Genomic DNA, 17,979 nt, shown 5'->3' with positions numbered 1-17,979 from the left:
TTGAAGCGGGCGTTACGGAGATCAGCTGGAGCCCACGGTAAGACTCGCACGGAACCCTTTGTTCCCCTCCCGGGTTTTGCAGGTAATTAAGTGTAGTCGTGTTGGCCAGAGCGCCGGGCCCCGCGCGGCTGGGCCTTGGCGGGGCGGCGGCGACAGGGGACGGGCCGACACACGGTCGGGCACCAGAAGCCCCCACCCCATCACAGAGCGGCTTTTCCGCCGCCAGATGCGAGGACTGCGGCGGCGCCTCTACGGGTGGAGCCACGGGGCGAAGCCGGGGCTGGGCTGCCATCCAGGGGCCGGCCCTCGGAACTACAGCCGCTCCCGGGTCGGCGGCGGGGCGAGCGCTGGGGGCCGGGGGGAAGGGCGCGCAGCGCGGAGGGCGGGGAACCGCTGACGGCTGGGAACGTGGAGGGCCCTCGGGCTTTGGGAAGGGCGAGTTTGGGACGGGAGAGCATGGAGCTGCAGCTTCTTGGGGAAACTTCTGTTTTCAGCGCCTGGAAGATTCTGTGTGGGGAACTGTGGCCAGCAGGGCTGGGGCGGTGACCGTCCCCCTGTGCTGGGCACTGGTGAGGCCCCACCTCGAGTGCTGTGTCCAGTTTTGGGCCCCTCACCACAAGAGAGACACTGAGGGGCTGGAGCGTGTCCAGAGAAGGGCAACGGAGCTGGTGAGGGGTCTGGAGCACAAGCCTTGTGAGGAGCGGCTGAGGGAGCTGGGGGTGTTCAGCCTGGAGAAAAGGGGGCTGAGGGGAGACCTTCTCGCTCTCTGCAACTCCCTGAAAGGAGGGGGTAGCCAGGGGGGGTCGGTCTCTTCTCCCAAGGAACAGGCGATAGGACAAGAGGAAGTGGCCTGAAGTTGTGCCAGGGGAGGTTTAGAATGGATATTTGGAAAAATTTCTTCACCAAAAGGGTTATCAAACATTGGAGCAGGCTGCCCAGGGAAGTGGTGGAATCGCTGTTCCTGGAGGTATTCAAAAGCTGGGCAGACGCGGTGCCGAGGGACATGGGTTAGTGGTGGCTTTGGCAGTGTGAGGCTGATGGTTGGACTCAATGATCTGAAAGGTCCCTTCCAACCTAGACAATGCTATGGTTCTGTTATCTATTTATGTGTTTTCTTTGCTTGGTTTGAAAAGGGCGGTCGGAGTGAGATGCCACCTCCTTCTCAGCCCCTCCTCTGCTCAGAAACCTCCCTGCGCCCTTCCTGCGGTGGCGCTTCTGGGCTGCGGTGCCACGTGCCACCTTTCCTCATCTTTAGTGGCCAAATCTGCTAATGAGGTGCTGGTCCTTCAAAGCGCGGTGAGAGGCTGATGCTGCTGGGAGCACGGCAGGGAACGTGCCATCCAAAGCAAAGGAGGAACACGTTAATTTGAAGCAGCAGCTGCTTCTGTACCGTTACGCCTCATGTGGGCTTCAGAGATGAAAGTTTATATTGCTCTCTACAGCTCCCTGAGAGGAGGGTGTAGCCGGGGGGGGGATCGGTCTCTTATCTCACGTAACAAGCGATGGGACAAGAGGAAGCGGCCCCTGAGCACTCACCGCTCGGAGAGCGCCGGGGGGGCAGCAAACCCGCCCCCTCAGGGTTTTGCTGCACGAAGCCTCACGTACAGCCAGCTGGGAACTTTCCACTGGTACAAGTTTTTCATAAGAAAATATGTAAACAAAGCTTCCCACAGGAAATTGCATATGTTTTCACTGAAGATGGAGCGATATACCGTAAGAAGAGGCACATCCATCCCACTGAACCAGTGATCCAGTGGTTTATAGACCTGGCTCGAGGTATGGTACCATCGAGGTCAAAATTCTTAGACTTTGGACGCGACCACACGTGTCTGTCCTTTCTTACCTCTTTTGCCTTTTGCTACCAGGTTAAAAGGGGAAGAATGGATACTCTGACAATTCCTGAATAGGAAGGCATCTCCTTCTTGTGCTGGATGCATTTAAGAAATGGGCTAATTAAGAAATGGGCTGACTCAAAGGAAAGTTTGGGCAAAGCAAAGCAGAGATCTCAGCGTGAAGGTCGAGCTTGGGGCAGGCAGGATAAACCCCCGTGCTTTCTCACAAGAAAGCCCCTGGCAAGCAAGCTTTCAAAAGAGTTTCTGTTCTGTCAAACACCCCTAAAAGTTTCCGACAGGAGGCAGAGATGTAAGCTTTAGCACATCTCTCTGTTCCTGCAAGTCTTTTTGCTCTTTCATATTCAGTTATTTGGTTTTATCTATTCAATCACTTGGGTTTGTTTATTCAATCGCATACTTTTGTTTCCAAGGCTTTTTAGCAGTGTCAGCTTTGTGCATGCTGAATTATTATTTTTTTTTAAACAGTCGAGCTTGCTGCTGCTGCAGTGAGTCCATGTTGGCCATAATCTCCAGGATTGCCTTCAAATGTTTTTCCAAGGCCAGGCTGCATCCTCAGGGCCTGTGTTTTTTGATGGAAGTTTTTCTTGTATTCCTTGCAAGTTTCATTTTTTTGTGGATAAAAATGTAGCCATGCGTTGTCCGCGAGCACACTGTGTCCAACTTGTTCAGTATTTCTATGGCTGCTTCATCATAGCACAGAAGCAGCAGTTCAGTTGCGCTCCAGCTCCGTGTTTAACGAGGTGGTGGTGTAAAGATGGAAGGAATGTTTTCTGCAAGCATCCGGAGGAGTCAAGGCTCTCCTTCATGTAAACTTTTCACCAATTTATATTTTTTTCAATGCAAAAATTTAATTTTATAGGGACTTAAAGAAACTGCTCAGGTGGATTTTGCGTGCTTGTTTTTTTACTCCTGCCTTTTTCTGTTCCAGATCGCTAGCAGAGAGGAACACGAAAGCAAGAAACAAGCTGGAGGTGTTTTCCCACTACCTCCCAAAGCATGTGAAGCTGAAGGAAGTGAGGACGGTGCTGAATGTACAACCAGAATGGTGAAACAGCATGACCAAAATGTAAGCAAAAATGTATTGGCCGTTGAATGCTTTGCGATGGAGGCACCATGGTGGCCCATCAGTGTCTCCAGCAGCTGGAGGGAGGCGGCTCAGGGGTGTGGCATCACTGTGATGCCGTGCCAAAGCTCATCGACAAAATTCAGGGAGACACAACTCGTACAGACCGTCCCTGAGACAAATGAGCTGCTGCCTTAGCTGAGGCTCGATACGGCAAGGAGCACCTGAGTGATGAAACGTTTTACTCGGTGACATTTTCGCCCACTGCTCCAACACTGTCTTACATTCTGGCAGCAGAGCACCTCGTGTGCCGGCGGTGGGAAGCTGCCGCACATTCACAGAGACGCTGATGGACGGAGCCTTTTCTGGGGACTTCGTATGTGCGGGAACACAACATGAGAAGGAACTTCTTTACCCTGAGGGCAGCAGAGCCCTGGCACAGGCTGCCCAGAGAGGTGGTGGAGTCTCTGTCTCTGGAGACATTCCAAACCCACCTGGAGGCGTTCCTGTGCCACCTGCTGTGGGTGACCCTGCTCTGGCAGGGGGTTGGACTGGATGGTCTCCAGAGGTCCCTGCCAACCCCTATCATTGTGTGGTTCTGTGTAACACGTGCAATTTATTCATACTTTAGCAGCACTCACAGCATCCCGGGAGGGGGCCGAGGGCAGGACGGCAGCCCTTCCCCGAGGGGTCATACGTGGCTGGGGCTGGCTGGGAAGCGGGAGGACAGAGGCTGCGGTGGGACCATGCTTCCCAGCCCAGCATCACCCGGCACAAGCCCCAGCCCTGAGCATGCCGATGTGAGCTTCTCTGCACCTGAACATTTACACTGAATTTTGGTATCAGCATTTCAGATTTGAGCATTGACCGCGGATGAAAGCATTTATTTCTACATAACAAAATCCCTCTATTTCCATAAAAACCCCACCTATAAAGAAAACCATTGCCCACAAAGAAATAGCGAGGAAATAAATAAGTGGCCTCCACTTGATAATTTAAACACTGTCAAAATGTGGCTGTGGAGGTGTCCCATCCCCTCGCAAAATACCATGCATGGCAGACCAGCGCCAGCAGGATGACCTTGCTGGGGAGAGCGGGGGGCCCAGGAGCCGTGCTGATACCGGCCAACCTGCACTTGTCTTCGCTTGCCAGCTGGGGTGGCACCGTGCAGTCCGCCGGGTCCCCGAGGCGGGGGGTGCTGAGCGCCGTGGCGTTGTGAGCACCCAGGAAGGCGCAGTGCAGCCCTTCGATGGCGCCCCGGCGTGTGGCGCTCCACCGCCAGAACCAAAGCATCTTGCAGTCGCATTTCCAGGGGTTGTGGGACAAAAACACGTACTTCAGTTTCGGCAGTTCAGCGAACAAGCGGATGGGGAGGGAGCTGAGGTTGTTCTTGCTCAGGTGAAGGAAGTGCAGCTTGTTTAAGTAGGCAAAAGCAGAGTCCGAGATTGCAGAGATCTGGTTGTTGTTGAGGTACAAGTTTCTCAAGTTCAGCAGATCTCTGAAGGTGCAGTCGACAGCAGTGATTCTGTTGGCTTCGAGGTGCATAGTCTTGAGCTGGATCAACCCGTCGAAAAGCTGATTAGGCAAATCAGCGATGAAGTTGTGTCCTAAATTTAACATGCCCAATCTGAGAAGCTTTGTAAAAGCGCCATTTTGAATGATCCATATCCGATTCTTCCTGAGGTTCAGATCATACAGGGTTTCCAGGTCCTTCAGGGAATCTCTGCCGATGGCTTCTATGTGGTTGCCCTCCAGGGACAGCCTGGTGAGGCTGGAAAGGTTCCTAAAGGCTTGCGGAACGTACCGCATGTTATTGGAACCTAAATCGAGCCTTTCTAAAGAAGGCAGGTGTGAAAATAGAAGTGGGTGGACTTCAAAGATGTTGCAGTGGGACAAATCCAGGCTGATGAGGTTTAACAGTCCTCTGAAAGTGTTTGCGTGCAGGTAGGTGAGGCGTGAGTTCCTGCTGAGGTGCAGCTCTCGCAGCTTGCTGAGAGCGTGGAAGGTCCCCGGGGACAGGAAAGTCAGATTATTTCCATCTAGCCAGAGGCTGTGGAGGAAAGTCAGGTTTCTGAAGGTGTTGGTGGTGAGAATCCGCAAATAATTATTGGAGAGGTTTAGAGAGACGGTGGAAGCAGCTATTTCTCCAGGGAGGGCTCTCAGTCCGGCTCTGTTACAGTGGATAATCTCTTCAGGTGCACACTTGCACATGCTTGGGCATGAATCAGAGATATTCAGACTCAGTCCAGCCTTTGCTGCACAAGTAAATATAAATATAACAAGAAAGAACATGACCAGCCACAAGTCAGCCACTGCATCTAATACCCGATGGACAGTAGAGAAGGAGGCAAGAAAAAGAGCGTGTACCTTTCGGGTAGGTGAACCACGAGCATTGCAGGGTCGGTTGGGCTGTGCTTTTAGTGCACGGTGAAAATAAAGTAGCTGGTTCTTCCCACTGCAGACCAATGGGGATCGAGTCTTCAGGCAGATAAAAGCCGATTAGGTGCCGCCCTGTCGTAAAGAGCATTACTGAGAGGCGGGGAGATTTCCCAGCCGAGCATCATGCTCTGACAGTGGTTTTTCCCACCTCCTGCCCTCTGCAAACAGCAGCAGGTGACACACTTCCCTTGGGATCTGCCCTGGAGAGGCTCCTGCTCCGGGGTTGATCACCATTCTCAGGATCTGCTTGGCAGTTTCATATAACCATAGAATGGTTTGGGTTAGAAGGGATCTTAAAGATGCCACCCCCCTGCCCTGGGCAGGGACACCCCCCACCAGCCCAGGTTGCTCCAAGCCCCGTCCAGCCTGGCCTTGAACCCCTCCAGGGATGGGGCAGCCACAGCTTCTCTGGGCAACCTGGGCCAGGGGCTCACCACCCTCACAGCAAAGAATTTCTTCCTCAGATCTCATCTAAATCTTCCCTCTTCCAGCGTAAAACCGTTCCCCTCATCCTATCACTCCGCTCCCTGATAGAGTCCCTCCCAAAAGAGTGGGTTTTTTGCTCAGCTCCCCTCTGTTCTGGCAGGGTGTTTTTGTACTTTTTTGCAGTTACGGCGTCAGCAGAGGCAGCTGGGCAGCTGTGCTGCCTCCGTGTGGGAGGGGGCTCTCACCCTACTGTGCCTGCACACGCCAGCGGATGCCCTGGGCCTGGGCGGTGGTGCGGATGCTGGGGATGGTGGAGCTGAGCCCTGAGCACAGCCCTGCCCATGGCTGTGGCTCCTCTGCAGTAAAACAGGAACGTGCAGGGAGCGCGGTGTCCCGGTGGAACCTCTTCTCGGGATCAGCCCTGAGCCACCTCTGAGTGGGAAAAGCTGATCCCTGTGGGTGAAACGCAGAGCACCTCAAGGACACGCCGCCCTTTCAGGGCACCACCTGGCCCCAGCAGGTCTGAAGGTGTTACTGGGCAGCTGGAGCTGGGCTCAGGTCCCTAAAAGGTCCTTAGTCCTCTCCCTGGTTTTCATCCTAGATCCAGAGTGCGGTCAGGGGGCTGGTTGACGCCCCGGGCAGCCAGGGCTCAGCGATGTCCAGGCTGATTATTTTGCTTGCGATGCCAAGAGGACTCAAACCGGGCCTTGCAGCTAATGTGTCCAGGGCAGCCAGTGACACAGTTGCTGCTTTTGGTTTTTCTCATTCTTTTAATTTTTGTTTCCCCCCTCACTTCACTCTGCTGGAGTTCTCACGTTTTTGACATGTTTGAAGCACCTTCTCTCAGCCCCTCCCTTCAGGTGCATTCCCCTGCTCTTAATTTCTTGGTCTGTCTCAGCCTTTTTTCATGTTTTACGGATTTGGGTTTCCTTTCTCTCCCCTGCTCTGCCAGCTCTGTTCAGACAGTGGCTAAAGCCCCAAATATATGATTTGCGTAATGGTAAGTGTGAATTGGACAAATTTGCAGATCCATTGTATTCTCTGCAGAAGCAGATTGGGTTTCCTCTGCTGCTAAATCGCTGTGTTGGCTTCAGCTAGTTCTGTTTTCTTCTTAATTTTTTTTCAAGAAACAACCCCCCAACGAACAGCTTCTCGCTGGAAGCTTGGCTGGGGTGGCCACGTTGTGCAATGGAGACCATCTTCCAGCTGTAAACAACATCATTTATTTAGTTAGACAGGCTTTGCCGCAGTGTTACTAGGGGTCAAAAGCTGGTTGTCACCCTGAGAGCAGCGGTGGCAGCACCTTGTCCTGGGAGCCCCGGAGAAAGGGGAAACATGCCCTGCTCACCCCATCTGGCTGTTCACGTCTGGGGCCACGTCGAAGGTTTTGGTGGGTGAATCTTTGTTTTCTGTATTTCTGTCTCAACTGGGACTGCTCCTTTGAGGGTGTCCCGCTACTGGGATCTCCACGGCTCCTTTTACCTCCTACTGCAGCACAGCTATGAATATCCTTTGCTCCAGGGCTTTGCCTTCGCATCCCTGTGAAGGAGACGGGTTTCTGCTGGTCCCTGTGCAGGATGAGCGAGCTTCTCTGTGTCTGCTTGGAATGGTCTCGCCTCTAGCTGAAGTTTTGTAGCTCAGGCTTAAGAAGATGGATCGCTTGCACTGGTGTCCTTTTTATTCTACACAGGCTTTGTTTCTGGTTGTAATCCCAGCAGTGGTGCCATGTTCTAGCCCTTATTGAAGCCCAGTGCTCTCTCTAACTCTCCTTGATTTCATATTGCAAATTTTCAGAGACCAAAAGCACGCAGCTCTTAGAGCTCATCATTGCCAGAATATGCTTAACTGGACTAAAACATAATGGTGAAACAGGACCACACAGCTGCAGAGTGTAGGCCCAGGGCAGCCCAGAAGTATCAAAATGGCCAGTGTTTTTACACTTTGTCATGGGTTTGGCAGCTCCAGCTGCTCCCTGTAATGACTCCACGACGTGGCAGGGGTCGGCTGGTGGCTGTGGCTGCTGCCCGGGCCACGCTGGCTGGTGGCAGCTGCCCTTGGGGTGGGAGTGATGCAGCGGTGCCATCGCCCAACACCCCGGAGAGCTGAGCCTTCACGGGGGACTGAGGATTGATCCAAGACAGTGGTCGCAAGTGGTGTGTCCTGTGTGCGCTGCACTGCCCACTGCTCCTGCATTGCCTGCCTACCTTCGGCTGCCTGAGCACCATCACCATCAACACTGCCGCCAGCAGCAGCTGGCACCGCTACTGCATTGGGTGTGCAGAGAGAAGGTAAAGACATGGCGTCCCTGCCCAGGGCAGGGGGTTGGAACAAGGTGATCTTTAAGGTCCTTTCCAACCTGAACCATTCTATGATTCTGTGGTCCTTGAGAAGAACAACCACATGGTTTTTCCCTCTGGCTACTGTTTTTAACTAATACTTTCTCACTACGGTGCATTGAATTATAAGAATTCAGCTCTTGGGCTTCTTTTCCAGGCCCAGCCCTTTGTGCTCCACGTGCAGGGATTTTGGATGTCCCGCTCCATCTGCGAGGAGGGTTCTCTGGAGTGCATCGTGTGTTTTAGCTGAGGTGGCTCATCCTTCCGGCTTCAATGGAAAGGCTGAGCCATTGCAGGTCTTCCGTTGAAATGTATTCCACCCATGATCGTGTTTTGTCTTTTGCTCAGTCACTGATTTATCTGACATTTGGGATTTATAGCCCAGCACACCCACTTCAGAAATTGTTTGTAGCTGATGTCAGGAGCCTTGCCTAATACACTAGATTTTAAGGAGCTGTATTTTCTTTACAGGATCAAGGTCTGATACAAGCAGTCCAAACATCTACTTTGGCGTGGTCTTGCAGGTCTAATGAGTTAAAGGAGCAAGGTTTGCTTTCTTTAAACTTTCTGGTGGGCAAAGGTGGGGTGAGCAGAATCACTTAATAGCTTTGTTGGTTAAAAGGTGGATTAAATGAGTTGGAATACCCAAGTATCAGGAATAGTCTGACTTCCCCAAAGATTTTTCTAGCTGATGAGCTCTTCTGCATGGGTATCTCAGCATTTTTGGTACATAAGGGAAATTCCTGACAAAACCACGTAAAAAGTGGGAAATGATGCTTGCAGTGAGTATAGTTCAAAACAGCAAAGGAAGGAAGATTTTTATTTTTAAAGGATCTCTAGAAAGAGACCCCCTGGGTACTCTGTAGCTCTATAAAACTGGCCACGGAATCCTTGCTCTTCCTAAAAAAATCACTTTGAGACCCTAAAAAGAAATGTGAAGTATGTTCCCACATCCTTTAAAAGCTGGGTTATATACACATATATTCACACTAATAAAGCAGAAGTCAGACAGGAGGGAGCTCTCTTCCAGAAGGGAAGCTCTCTTCCATCAATGCCTTGACTTCAGCTGCTCATCGCAGCAACTGGGCTGGGAGCAGTGAGCAGGAGGAAATTACCTGTGATGGAAAATTGTTCTTCATGAAAGCTGAAGGTGGGTTCCCATTGCCATGTGGCTGAGATACTGAGATGCTGTGCTCCGGCCGTAGCAGCGGCAGTGGGGTTTAGGTTCTGTGCCCGCTGTGGGCAAGCCCCAGCGCCTGGTGGTTTCTCTGCACGTGGGGCCATGCCTGGAAGCTGTGGAGCACGGTAGAAGGGAGCTCCAGCCGAGCCCCACTGCCCTCGGCAGTGCCGTCCTCGGCTACATGTGCGGCATGTTTTCAAAATCACTAATGTGCTTGTTTTCTTTACTACTTTTAGTAACTTGTAAAGTGCTTAGAGCCAATTATTTGAACAAACAATGTCATGGAGGATAATCTCAGTCTTGGCACTGCAATCAGCTGGACACAAACATCTCATAAAGGAAATGCTTTGGAAAAGTTTTCTGCATGGTGGAGGTGGAAAGGGCGTCCCTCTTCCCTCCGACATGCTCCAGATGCTGAACTGCTTCAAAAACTGACTTCTTCCAGCGGATGAAGTGTCTGGAAGTGTTCATCCCTGGAGGTGTTCAAGGCCAGGCTGGACGGGGCTTGGAGCAACCTGGTCTAGCGGGAGTTGTCCCTTCCCAGGGCAGGGGGTGGCACTGGGTGGGCTTTAAGGTCCTTTACAACCCAAACCATTCTCTGATTCTATGAATGGGACCAGAGCTCTCTGATGCCATATTCCGGCAGGTCCCGGCTGGGTGGCCCTGGTGTCCGCCGCTGTGCTGCAGCTGAGCGGAAAAGCAGGGCTTCCCCCAGGCCTGCTCAGTGCTTCCAGATGAGATCGCGGCTCCAGGAGGGAAAGGGAAACACCGACAATTCCCTTTAAAAATGCTAGCAGTTCTCCCTCCTGGCCCAAACCCCGGGTTTGCAGACACCCGCTCTCAGCACTGGTTATGCCTGAGGGGTACACAAGAGCCCGCAGGAGCCAGCGGGACTTGCTGCCTCGGCCACCAATGGTCACAACTGCTCCCTTCCCTGCAGACCCACATGGCTGTGAGAGCGCAGCATTCTCTGCAAGAGTGCTCAGGGGCTGGGGAAGGACGATGTAGATACTCCAATCTCTCTTGCAAGACCGAGTAATTAATCCCTAAGGAACCCCTTAGACAAACAAATGTGGGAAGGAGGAATGCATATAAAAGCTTACGGAGTGCTGGGTGAGCCCGGCTGCAGGCGGGATGGTGTCGGGGAGCGGGTGCAGAGGGCTGTTGTTCATCCAGCCCGATGGGAATCTTGGCTCCCCAGTACCCGGCTCTTGCCGCCAGCCTGGCAGCAGGGACTTGGGGCATCCCGCTGTGAACCAGCACCCAGGCATCAGAGCCGCACCGTTGGGGTATGCAGCCTGGGGAGCACTTCTGCGAGAGATTTCCCCTCCCCCCTCCTTGCTTTCTCCAAAAGAAACAAACCAAGCCCATAAATACAGTCTGTGTCTGGATCCCACATTGCTCTGAGGATTTGGCAGGCTGGCGAGGTTTAACCTCAAGAGCTGGCTCTGACAAGTCTGCTGGCGCGGTCGGATATGCTGCCTGTTTGGAATATTCCATCCCTGACAGCAGCGCTTCCCTGCAAAAAGCAAGACCTAGGACTTGGAGTGCATGAATCCTTTTTTTTTTTTTTTTTCTTTATTTGCACAATTGATCAGAAGTTGCTACTTGAATTGTGTGGTTTTGTGTGGGTGGTATTTTTGGGTTTGGTTTGGTTTTGTTTTTTAAACACTTCCAGTGACCTCTTTAGGTGCCTGGGCTTGAGGGCGGAAAGGTAAGCCTGAGGGTTGCGTGTGAACACGCAGCAAAATGTCTTGCTTCTCTTGAATTGTGATTTTTTATTTTTTTCTTGGTAAAAAAGACATGCATAAAATCCTTCCCCCATTCCTCGCCCCAGGAAGCACGAACTCCTCGCCATTTAACATCAACCAGGTCTTCTGGTGGTGAAAACTCCCAGCTTTTGTAACTTTGCAGCCAGGTGAACAGCAAAAAGCCTGAAGACTGTGCCCCTGCGCTGAGCTGTGTGCCGGACCCCAACCCAGCACATCCAGGTGCTGGATTTACCAGTGGGGCTGTGGACCTGGACAAACATGTCCTGCGAGCTCAGCGGACATTAGCTACGTGGCACGAGGTTGGCTCCTGCGGGGACAGCTTGGGCATCCGTGTTGGCTGTACCTTCTGTTTCCCAGCCATTGGTGTGGCGGCAACACGCAGAGAGAGCGGGAGGAAGAACGAAATAGCGGGGGAAATAGAAGGGGGGAAGGGTTTTGCACATCGACTAAATTGAGCTTTGGGGGGAGAACCTGGGATGAGGTAAGGGATCTGATGCATTGAGCGCTGGCAGGGGGAAGAACGGGAGCAGGAACTTGGCAAAGGGCAGCCCGAGGTGTGACCCCACCGCACCCAGCCTGTTGCTTGTCTGCGGAGAGGGATGAACCCAGCACAAAGTTTCGAACCGAACAGAACAGACACAGTCAGTCTCTGTGAGGGTCAGAAGAGCATCTGGGAAGGAAAAACTTGTATTTAAATCTAAACAGATCGTGTTTGTTATCTTTGCAAATTAAACATTCTCATGCGTTTGACTTTTTCCCCTGCTTACAAGGCACGCTGGATATCTGATGAAGGATGGGGCAAGATCTTTCACCGGTCACTTGTGTGCAAAGGAACTAGCAGCGAGAATTCCTGGCCAAGGGTGTCCTGTCACATACTGTTAGTAAAAAATTGAGTGATTATGGGTCAGAGGGAGTGCTGACACCTCAGGTCACTCACCTGACTCTGCCAGACCCGAGGCAGGGCACGTACGGGAGGGGGTTGGTGGCAAAAGGGGCATTTCTTCTCCTTTGCAGTAGGACGCGTGTCCTCTGCCCTTACACGTCCTCCCGTGTGCTCCTACTGCTTGGTAGGTGTTGGGTTTGAGGAAGGGACAGTTCTTGCAGCATCTCTCTAGAAGGTGCATCCTCTGTTTAAGGCCTCTTGAACAAAACAACAGCTCTCCTGGTAGCGACTGTGTGCGGGAACTGAGTGCAAATCTTCATCTTAAAGCTTTTGGGTTAAGTCTTGACTTCTTCTGCCCCTGATCTATGATGGATGTCACTGTTCCCTTTACAAATTTCCTTTATTTTTTGTTAAGTAATGCAAATTTCAGTGGTTCCAGGCCGTCTCCCCTCCTTCTCTGCCTTTTCCGTGACAACCTCAAATCAGGGTGGGGAGGAATAAGTGGGAAAAGGAAGAGTTGCCCTAAAATCCAACGAAACATGTATGGAACTGTCTGAGTGGGGGCATTAGGGAGGTTCATATATATCTCAAGGTAACGAGGATGTTCTGACACGTGTGTTGTGTCACCTTGGCTGTGGGACAAGATGGGGTGTCCCATCCTGTGCGGTGATGTGGTATTACCCTCCCTCAAGACACCTGTGATGTTTGGGTCTGTTCTGTGTTGCCTGTTCTCAGCGTGTCACTTGGTTGAGCTATTTAAGATTTCTTTCCCTTCCAGTGTTTGCCCCAGGCACTGTGCGTGCTCGCAGCCTGACAGCGCTGACCCCTGACTGCTTTGTCGTCATGAAGCAGTAAATCAGCTCCAGTGTGTGATAAATAAAAATGCTGTGTGGCATTTCCCTTCTTTAAATAACCCGCTCTCCTTTTGCACAGAAAATACCAGGAGCTGGACTGTAATTATGAGGCAGATAAAGCCAAAAGCTGGCGAGGACTCCTCTCCCTGCCTCGACAAGCAGTGCTCTCCTCCAGGGGATGTACATGAGTTTGCTGATGAGCTTTTCCAGTGCTCTCTGCAGCTCTTTCTGGGCCCAAGACAGGTGAGTTTGCTCTCCACAGCCTGCTCAGCCCTTGGTTCCTCTGAAGGTGCTGGTAAAAGGCTGTTTTCCCCGTTTCATCTCGCTTCTGGGTCACCTTGCTGTAGGCAGAGCTGTTTTTAGAGCCTGTGCTGCCGTTGCCTGTGGTGTGCTGTGCAGTCCCCGAGCAAGGGCAGGCACCGGGGATCTCCCAAGCTGGCACAGCTGGGTCCCAGTGCTGCAAGGCTGCGCTGGTGTCCAAAGAATGGGACGAGCTTTGGTCCAGCCCCGGCTGGTGGTGGACAGCCAGCCAGCAGCACCTGGCTGGGGCAAAGGGACATGTCCCTAGTGGGGACTGCTGTGGTGGCTCTCCATCTGTCACCGTGCAGCCGTGCCTGGGGAGCACCACCTGCGTGTCCCCAGTAGATGGGCTGCTGCTGCAGAGGAGATCACACTCAGGGCAAAGTGGGGGGCTGGCGGATGCTTACTTTCCCCCAGTGCTTATCCTCCAGCAGCCCTCTTGCAGGTCCTTCCAGGGCGAGGAGGCTGGGACCAGGCGGAACGTGTGGCGCGAGGAAGCGGCAGATGTAAAAACCCCGTTTTGTCTCAACGCAGCTGTGCCCGTCCACTCTGCGCTACCCCAGCAGCCCCGGAACCAAGCCTGCCCTCTGCCACAGGGATTTGTCCTGCTGCCCTCCGTTCCAGCCTGGGCAGTGGCTTTCCCGTCCTGCTCTCTGGGAGACAGAACCACCCCCCCTGCCACGGGCAGTGCCCGGTGTGAATGCTGTGATGTTCCTCCGCCTTCTATCCCTGCGTGTTCATGCAGCGGCCGGCTCTGCCAGGACTGACAGCCTGTTCCGTTCCCAAATGGGTCAGCGAGTGCTGGGACTCCACAGAGCCCGTGGAAACCCTCTGCCTTTGGAGGGCCTGAATCTGTGCTCGCACGCGTTGGGAGGCGAAGGGGGGTTGTGTGTGTGTATATCCTCCTGGGCCAAGAGCTACAGTAGAAATCAGCAGAGATGTTTGTGTGAGTAATTTCCTCTTTCTCTGTTTCTCTCTTTCTTTCTTTTTCTTTCTCTTTCTTTCTTTCTTTCTTTCTTTCTTTCTTTCTTTCTTTCTTTCTTTCTTTCTTTCTTTCTTTCTTTCCTTTTTTTTTTTCTTTCCTTTTTTTTTTTCTTTCCTTTTTTTTTTTCTTTCCTTTTTTTTTTTCTTTCCTTTTTTTTTTTTTCGTTGTCTTGCTCCTCTCTCCTGATTTACTGCATGTGCTCACGTGGCCTTGGAAAGGGGGGGGGTCTCAAACTGCTCTGCTTCCAGGAGGAAAAGAAGCTGGCAGGCGTTCGTATTTCAGTTCTCGAGTTATGTAGCTTAAAGTCTCCCAGCGGGAAAACGGAAGATATGAGAGAGCAGATTGCTGGTGGTCACACTCGCTAGAAGGAAAGCAGAAAAAAGGAGCACATAATTCTAGAGCTACATCCAGACGAATGTGAGGTTCGAGAGGTATGTTTTCTATCTGCTGTTAGAACTTAAATTCCATTGATTAGATTCGGTTTGTGATAAAATGCCTCGTTGTGTCCTAAGTAATAGTAGGAATGACTAGTTCAGAAGCGGATCCTAATCCACCAGATGTTCGTGTGCAGAAAGGGGAGCGTGTTTGTCAATGAAACCTTGTTTTCAGTGATGTAGCTAAAATTAATTACGGTATGATCTCTCTATTAGCAGTAAGTCAAATCTAAAATGACTAGTTCTGAGATTTCAGTTCCGGTAGGTTAAAGCGAGGGGCTCAGGACAGAAGAGTTAAGGGTGAAATGGGGCTGCAGACCCTCTCCTGAATCTCCTGACTTTAAATACTGGCACTCTGCAAAAATGTGCGTTAATATTCTCCTATTGAATTTTCATTGATGAGGCAATCAAATTAAAATTAAATTTCTGTCTCTATATTTAAAGTAGCATATTGCATATTTTGCATTGAGCAAATGATAAGCTTTGGTACACTAAACTGTTAATATAGAAAAATACATTCGAAATGATCAGTTGTCTTCTGTTAAATGAGAGATCATTACCCAGCTCTGTTGTCTTGTCTTGATGAAAATTTCTGGTGTTTTTCAGGGCCCTTGAGAATTCTTAAATGCCTGACTGGTCGTATAAGGACTTAATTAAAAAGGAGTTATCTTCCTAGTATGTAAAATAAAATATTTGGGTACGATATCTATCTTCTCCGTTGACTACAGAGCCGTGCAGTTTGAAAAATGCCCTGCTTAGAGTGCAGCCACGAGCTGTTGAACTGGAACAAAGACGGTCAATTAACTCTGCCGTTTCAGCTGTTCTGTAGCTATGTTTTCCCCTACTGAAGCCCAGTCCTGATCTTTCTAACGGAACGGCAAACGCTGCCGTCAAACCCAGCGCCTGCGAGGACTGAGTGCTTGGCTGTCTATTGCTTGTATCTGCGGTGAGAATGTTTCATTTCTGATTAAAAGCCGTCATGAGGGCAGGAGGTGCAGATTTGCTTTGAGAAGGACTCTGACAGTAAATGACATTTTGCAAAGACCCTTCAGTGTCTTTGTATCCGGCCCTGTGAATTAGAAAAAGCTTGCTTTCCTCTTAGCCTTGTGAAAAAGCTGCTTTCATGCCTGTGAAGTCCCAGGAGACCCTCAGGCGTGAAGTACCTGATCCCCGCTGGCGAGTGCTACCTCTCTGCATTATTTTAACGGCACAGAGTGATGGAAATAGTATTAGAAAGCCGAGAAAAGGATCACGAGGAGCTTCGGTGCTGCCTTTGGTCACAAAAGTTGCCAAAGTACCTCCAGCTCCTGAGTCAATAATCTTTCTGCTCTGCTGGCCACAGAAAATATCATCTGTAATCACAGATAAAACCCAGCTGCTTGCTTCCCTGCCAGGCTAATTAAGAAGTGCTGTGACCTCCCTAGAGCTAATTGTGTCCTGTGAGTGGGACGGAGGAAGGGAGTCCAGCAGGGTTGCCTGGTATTTCAGCACTTAGCGTACAGACATAATTTTAAATGGGTTTTATTTTATTGTGACTCTGTGATTCCAGACGGCCGCAGAGCATGTCTAACACGCAGTTTCTGATCGACAGGTGAGCGACGTGATAGAAAAGTGCTGCTAGCACATGAATTTCCTGCAGAACCTCCCTTTCCACCAGCACCAACATGCAGAGCAACTGCTCCCTGGTCATCACCACCAGAGAAACTCTCCAAGTCCTCTTTACAGCAGAAACAAACTCATCGGCTGCGTTGCGCTCGCCCCCTCCCTGCCCGCTTTCCTCTTCAGATTATCAGTTTTCTCTAATTCCAGCACTCTTCTCCGTGGTTTTTGTTCTGGGGTTGGTTGGCAACAGCGTGGTGGTTGTGGTGCTTTGTCGGTACAGTGGCCCCAAAACAGTGGCTAATATCTACATTTTCAACCTGGCCATGGCGGATTTGCTGTGCCTCGCCACCCTTCCCTTCTGGGCTACCTACTACGCGCAGGGGTACAACTGGCTCTTTGGGTCTCTCATGTGCAAGATCTCCAGTTCTGTCCTGTGCCTGAACATGTTCGCAAGCATATTTTTCATTACATGCATGGGCATGGACCGGTACCACGCTGTTGTCCATCCTATTCGCTCTCAAAGAAGAACTCCACGACAAGCTTATTTTATCGCATTGGTTGTGTGGGGCCTTGCCTGTTTGTCCTCCCTCCCAACCTTTTATTTCCGTGACACTCACTACATTGAAAGCTTGGGGGTCAATGCTTGCATTATGGCCTTTCCTCATGAGAATTACGCAAAATGGTCCGTGGCAACAGCCTTCCTGAAAAATGCACTTGGCTTCTTCATCCCCTTGACGGTGATCACCACGTGCTACATCTGGATCAGGAGGCACCTGCTCAAAGCACAGGAGTTTGGGAAAAACAAGCAGAAGAGGGACAAAGTCCTAAAGCTGGTGGCTGCTGTTGTTGTGGCCTTCTTTATTTCCTGGCTCCCATTCCACATTTTAACGTTTTTGGATGCCTTGGCTCACATGAACATCATTAACAACTGTGACGTGACGGGGATCATCGACACGGCGCTGCCGTTTGCCATCTGCATGGCATTTGCCAACAGCTGCACCAACCCGTTGCTGTACTGCTTTATTGGCAACCAGTTCCAGGAGAAGCTCCATCGCCTGTTTAAGCGACGGGTTTACCAGTTCAACAGCCATCGAGAGAGCTCTTCTTTGAGGAAAGGGAGCTGCTTCAGAGATGCTGAGACCCCCGCGGGCAGGGAAGAGCGGCCTGAGTCCTTGCTGTAGGCACTCGGGCATGATGCGGGGGGACATCAGGGCAGCTGGCTGTCCCTGCAGCGGTGGCACTTCTCTCTTCTGTTGCCTTTGGGTTTTGCCCATTCACTCAGCAGCTGTTTGAAGGAGAACCTGTTTTTCTCATACATGGGGTTTTATTCTTCCTCCTTTTCCACAATAAGCGTTCAAGTTTTACACGGCGGGAACATTCTGACAAATAAATATATTGATGGCATTTTAAATACTGGCCTGTGCATGGCTGGGATGAGGCGAATGTTTAGTGTAACACAAAAAGACAAAATATACCAAAGGAGCATTGCCTGACAGCTATAATTGTGTAGGTGCTGAGTATTATACCCTCAGCTGGTTTTCTGAAAGGGATTCTCACTAGAGAATGTGTAGATAAAGCAGTGCAGATAATTCTGTACCCATCTGTAAGAAAATATTTTGACCTTTATTTTATATATATATTATTTTTTAAAAAATATATGGCTGGAGGTGTTGTGTGTAAAGTGCATCAAATACACCTGCTTGCTTAGGCAGGGATCCTGAGAAGAGGCGGAGACAACGGTTCTGCAAACTGCGGGAGACAGGAGAGGATTCTTGGGGGGAAGTACAACCACACGCACGTTTTTGCACCTTTCTCGTAGCAGGTAACGGGGTCGCAGGCCAGATGGGGCCTT

The 17,979-nt window shown here is 51.1% G+C and overlaps 3 protein-coding genes across 3 annotated transcripts in view; 2 read left to right on the top strand and 1 right to left on the bottom strand.

Moving 5' to 3' along the window:
- Positions 1–3,921: 3,921 nt before the first annotated feature.
- LOC128914619 (nyctalopin-like) lies at positions 3,922–5,208 on the bottom strand. The gene has a single exon (XM_054213859.1). It carries the CDS (start codon positions 5,206–5,208, stop codon positions 3,922–3,924), a length of 1,287 nt encoding a protein of 428 aa, XP_054069834.1.
- Positions 5,209–12,979: 7,771 nt separating this feature from the next.
- On the top strand, positions 12,980–17,313 carry AGTR2 (angiotensin II receptor type 2). The gene is made up of 4 exons (XM_054213860.1): positions 12,980–13,049; positions 13,552–14,052; positions 14,340–14,522; positions 16,117–17,313. The coding sequence occupies exon 4, from the start codon at positions 16,190–16,192 to the stop codon at positions 17,306–17,308; it is 1,119 nt and encodes a 372-aa protein (XP_054069835.1). The 5' UTR covers positions 12,980–13,049; positions 13,552–14,052; positions 14,340–14,522; positions 16,117–16,189; the 3' UTR covers positions 17,309–17,313.
- A 511-nt stretch (positions 17,314–17,824) lies between these two features.
- SLC6A14 (solute carrier family 6 member 14) overlaps positions 17,825–17,979 on the top strand; it is a 60,904-nt gene continuing 60,749 nt past the window's right edge. The window contains exon 1 of the mRNA XM_054213854.1: positions 17,825–17,949. The gene's annotated coding sequence lies outside the window, so the exon portion shown is untranslated. The remainder of the gene's footprint in view (positions 17,950–17,979) is intronic.

This window comes from Rissa tridactyla, chromosome 9 (assembly GCF_028500815.1).
Source record: "Rissa tridactyla isolate bRisTri1 chromosome 9, bRisTri1.patW.cur.20221130, whole genome shotgun sequence".
Lineage (NCBI taxonomy): Eukaryota > Metazoa > Chordata > Aves > Charadriiformes > Laridae > Rissa > Rissa tridactyla.
Note: the sequence above shows the minus strand (reverse complement) of the source record. Positions and strands in the feature narration are given on the sequence as shown.